General features: G+C 40.7%; 1 protein-coding gene across 1 annotated transcript; it reads right to left on the minus strand.

Moving 5' to 3' along the window:
- Positions 1-2,334: 2,334 nt before the first annotated feature.
- LOC101294069 lies at positions 2,335-4,655 on the minus strand. Its single transcript, XM_004298573.1, has 3 exons — positions 4,603-4,655; positions 4,211-4,458; positions 2,335-4,100 (listed from the first exon to the last, which is right to left on the minus strand). The coding sequence occupies exons 1-3, from the start codon at positions 4,653-4,655 to the stop codon at positions 4,096-4,098; spliced, it is 306 nt and encodes a 101-aa protein (XP_004298621.1). The 3' UTR covers positions 2,335-4,095.
- Between the last annotated feature and the right edge of the window lie 277 nt (positions 4,656-4,932).

Here is a 4,932-nt window from a genome sequence, read left to right on the forward strand (position 1 = left end):
TTGTTGGATGCCACAGAATACTGATATTACTGGATACTAAGAAAGGCGCGCAGCTTTGCATGGATGGTTGGCCAGCCCTCTCAATTCATGGAGACTAAAGTCAAGCCTTAAAAGGATTGTTCCAGATCAAAAGCCCTGTTGGATTGTTGATGATGATCAAAGAGTGGACAAAGGTAAAAATCGAAAAGAAAAATTAATGGAATCTTTCTGTTCTGTCTTCAACTTTATCAACTGTTTAAGTTGTGATTGCAAGGCCGTATTTTTTTTTTTTTTTTTTTTTGTTGAACAGGAATTGCCAGGCCGATTGAACCACAAAAAAGCATACTATGGAAACGTGGGAAAATAAATCCATGATTGTGTGTATTACACACGCTTCAGATCTGGGATAATCGTTTTGGGCGCTTAATATATAATTGGGCCGTTAGCCTTATTGGCATTGTAGTTGGGCCTCATCATCTGTAGTAAATTAATCTGGTCCTTCGTTTGCGCCGACACCTGGTCGAGTCGTTAAATGCGCTGATACCTGAACGAGTCATTTAATGCACCGAATAATGGTCTTATTTAGTCAATAAACACACCGACACCTGGTCAGATAGAGTCATTAATTGCGCCGACACCTGGTCGGGACTTCCATTCAATGCGGCGTAATGCTTGTGCCCTCTGTTGGGCCTGTTATTGGGCCACATATATTTGGGCCTTCCACTGCCCGCTTAAATTAATTGGGCCTTCAATCAGCCCATTTAAATCATAAATTGGGCCGCTAATTGGGCCATTCAATCAATTTGGGCCTCAGTGGCGCCAACCCTCAAATGAAGCTTATTATTGGGCCGTTCAAGTTTTATTGGCCTTAATTGGGCCGTCCCACAGTTAGATGGGTTCTGTTGGGCCATATAAATTTTACTGGGCCTTCCGTTGGGCCGTTCATGTTTCATATTGGGCCTCAATTGGGCTGTTCACATTAGATGGGCCAAATGTTGGGCCGTTCAAGTTATATTGGGCCTTAATTGGGCCGTCCACTCCATTCGATGGGCTTCTGTTGGGCCATTAAAATTATATTGGGCCTAATGTTGGGCCGTTCAATTTTTATGGGCCTCGTCCACATATTAAATGGGCCTAATGCTGGGCCGTTCCTTTATGTTGGGCCGTTCCTTTCATATTGGGCCACAATTGGGCCATTACACATTAAATGCCCTTTTATATTGGGCCTCAATTGGGCCGTCCACATATTAAATAATGTTGGGCCATTCCTTTTATATTGGGCCACAATTGGGCCATTACACATTAAATGCCCTAAAGTTGGGCCGTTTCTTTTATATTGGGCCTCTATTGGGCCGTCCGCACATTAAATGGGCCTAATGTTGGGCCGTTCGTTTTATATTAGGCCGTCCACACATTAAATGGGCCTCATGTTGGGCCAGTCGTTTTTTATTGGGCCTCAATTAGGCGTCCACATCAAAAGAGCCAAATGTCGGGCCGTTTTCAGTTCTATTGGGCCGTGCATTAAATGGGCCATAGAATTGAGTCGTCCGCTGGGCCGTTCAAGTTATATTGGGCCACGGTTGGAGCCTCCCGCATTAGATGGGCCTCCTATTGGGCCTTTCAAGTTATACGGGCCTTAGTTGGGCCGTTCTACTCGTATCTCTTAGTTGGGCCTTCTGTTGAGCCGTACCAACTTTTAATTGGGCTTCTGTTGGGCCATTCAAGTTACATGGTTAGTTTGGGCCTTTGTATCATTTGATGGGCCTTCTTTGGGCCTATTGGGACGTGCACTTAATAGATGGGGCTGTTGGGGCACGCACTAACTAGATGGGCCTTCTGTTGGGCCGTTAGTATATAGTAACTAGTTACAAGTTGCTATTTCTTTTGGGCTGGTCAAGTAATATTCAGCCTTTGTTAGGCCGCCATTCACCGGAAGCCATATGGGCCTGAAGTTAACTAGATTAAGTTGGGCCGATACAGTATTAGGGCCACTATGTAATTGAACCATTAATTCTTACCAGTTGCTGAAAAATAAATGCAATTCTTGTGGACATGAAAAGATCAATGCCGCCCCTTTCAAAAAAGAAAAAGAAAAGATCAATGCCCTGCAAACCTCACGCTGTTGTTTCGGATGTGTGCTAAGCCCTCTTGCTTGTGAAGATTACTTAGGAGATCATCATATAATTCATCAGCCTCTCTGCAATTCCTTTGAAGTGCTGATCATATAAACAAAGTCAGATATAGAAATTGGAAGAACATTGAAAGCTAAAACATAGTACTCATTACTTACATCCACCACTGCTGAAGTGGTTAGAAACCTCAGATGTTAGATGACAAAATGTTTAATGTGCATTTCCTTCAAGGTCCACTGTTACACCATCCAGTATCTTGTTACCAGAACCATACAATGTTTTACAATCCCAGGGTGTACAGCCTTAAATTTTTTTTTTTTCTTTTTTCTTTTCAGTTTTCCTAGACTTCCTAGAAGTTCTTTGATAGCCTACAAAATGTATAACCCGAAAATTTAGTTGGGTAGAATAGACTGAAACAATCAGACAACAGGAATGCATACAAAGACAAGTTCTTGTCGAGATCTTACCTCTGCTTTCATGGATACAATTGACAACTTTATCTTCTTCCTTATCCGTCAACTGCAGCTCCAGTCGTCACTGCAACGGCCACGGTCTTGTGCAAGATATCAAGCTGGTGAGTTTGCTGTGAGTGGAATTTCTGCTGTACCCGATTGACATCTTCAATTTTACCCTACCACTCTGGATTACAAGCCATGATCAGCTATAATTCGACTAAGAGTAAACTCGCTTTTATTTATCTCTCCAGCTTCCCATGATCTGTCCTGCAAGTGGAACTAGGTACCTTATCTAACAATTTATATGAGCGGTGCATGTTCGTTTTCTTTCGACTTATTTGGATAGGCTTGATTGGATATTTCAAATCTTTGATTTTAAGCTACTAGGATCTTATTCTAGATATTTCAAGGGACAAATTTCAGATCCCATGTTAGTTTTACTATATACACTTTTAAACAATTTCTCAAAAGTGTGTTAAACGAGATTACATATACAAGTCTTGGAATAAAAAGAAACTAAATAAAATGTGTGAGCAACTTGGACTACAATTACAATCCAAATTTTAGTTAAAAAGCATCGCTGAGTCCAGCAATACCACAAGCGCATAGCCAATTCAGAAACAGAGACGTTACAGTTGTATTTGAAATGAAATACCGTAAAAGATGAACAACAAAATAAATTGGACAGATGCAAAATTTAAAAAATAACAAACAAGAGACAAGGATCATCAAATAGTAGTTTCATCCTTTTTGAAGAAAGCATATAAAGAGCTAGAAAATAAATGTTGCCAAAAATGAAAGAAAAGCATATAAAGAGCTAGAAAATAAATGTTGCCAAAAACTTCATGAATATTGTTTTAGGAGTGGGCTGAGTAGATAATGAATTAAGTAGGTGATTGTACACCTTTCATATTTCTAAAATGGCAATCGGTTTTAGATTCAATCTGCGGTATATAGGTTGATTGTTCCAAACTCGAAATTAAAGATGAGAAGTTTTCATTAACATAAGTAACGTTTTTTGTTGATTGAGGCATAGAAAAGAATAACACACACGCATCACATGTAAAGCACCCCAATAGAATAGTTAGTATAAAATACACATAACACGCAACCTTTTGTGAAGTACCCCAAAAGAATGGTTAGTATAAAATACACATATCACGCAACCTCTTGTAAACCTAATTAGAAGTAATAGTCATCCTGTGTGAACGGCCAGTATGTTCAAAATTCTTGCAATATTTCTAACTAGTATCTAATAGTGTTCAAACTGCATCTACCTACTTAGAATTCCCGCTCTAAATCTTTAGTCAGAGATAACAATCAAGTCGAAACAGCAATCATCAACAAACACTCGCAAGTTTTGAGCAGGAAAAGCAGTCAGTGATCATACATAATACACAGCCGCACACTCATTATTGCTTATTATGTTGAAAACATGAGTATGAAGAATTGACCATACCAAAATCACGGATCTATCTCTGATGCTTTGTCATGGTCATCTGGCTCCTGTAAGGCAATTACACCAATCCCTAACCTGCAATCATTAACCACAATCAAATTAAACACTAAACGATTCCTAAAAAGCAAACGTAAAAATAAAACCCTAACTCAGATCGATCATTGAAGCCAAAGAGAGAAGTATACCGCATCGTTCGTGCTCCTCGGCGACAACGAACTCCGAATCGGCGTCGCTCATACCGATTGAATCGAACGCCGCATCGGCACCGCGAAACCTGAAACGAAGCGCCGAACTGGAGATCGGAGAGGCAGATCTCCGTCTTCTGGAATCGAAACGCGGCGAGGCAACGGGCCGGCGTTTGGCGTTGACGTGGCTCTCGTCCGTGAAGAGGAGACGATCGGCTCCGCCGCGGACGGTGGTGTTCGGCGAAACCCTAGAAATGAGATTTGAGAGGATGAGAGAGAGAGAGAGAGAGAGAGAGAGAGAGAGAGAAAGAGACGCGGGAGCGAAATGGAGATTGGAGCGAATGAGTTTGGGTGTGACGACCCCGTGTCTTAATATTTGTTGTTAAGTGGGCCTGAAAAGCCCGCAGAGACCCACTACACCTATGATCGCCTGGACGCGCGTCATTTCTGTCTAGCCCGCAGAAAACCCAGTTCGCTTTAAAAAAAAATTTAGAAAATGACATTTCACTATCCTAAACAATTATCCTAAACAGTTACTTTCAATACATTTAAACAAATAAAGACAATAAAGACATTAAGTCCAGACCTATAGTGCATAATGCATAATACCACGCCCTATCAATAATTTTTTATGTAAAATACCTAAAAAACTATTTTTTTATCAAATATATATACAAAACTGCCACTGTCTCAAAATACCTAATCGCCGTTTCTATTCGTCC

Source organism: Fragaria vesca, linkage group LG4 (genome assembly GCF_000184155.1).
Source record: "Fragaria vesca subsp. vesca linkage group LG4, FraVesHawaii_1.0, whole genome shotgun sequence".
NCBI lineage: Eukaryota > Viridiplantae > Streptophyta > Magnoliopsida > Rosales > Rosaceae > Fragaria > Fragaria vesca.

Coding starts and splice junctions, on each gene's coding strand:
- LOC101294069 (XM_004298573.1), bottom strand. CDS start 4,655: ATGACGCGCGTCCAGGCGATCATAGGTGTAGTGGGTCTCTGCGGGCTT. Junction 4,459..4,602: donor GGTCTCTGCGGGCTTTTCAG/GCCCACTTAACA, acceptor TCTCATTTCTAG/GGTTTCGCCGAACACCACCG.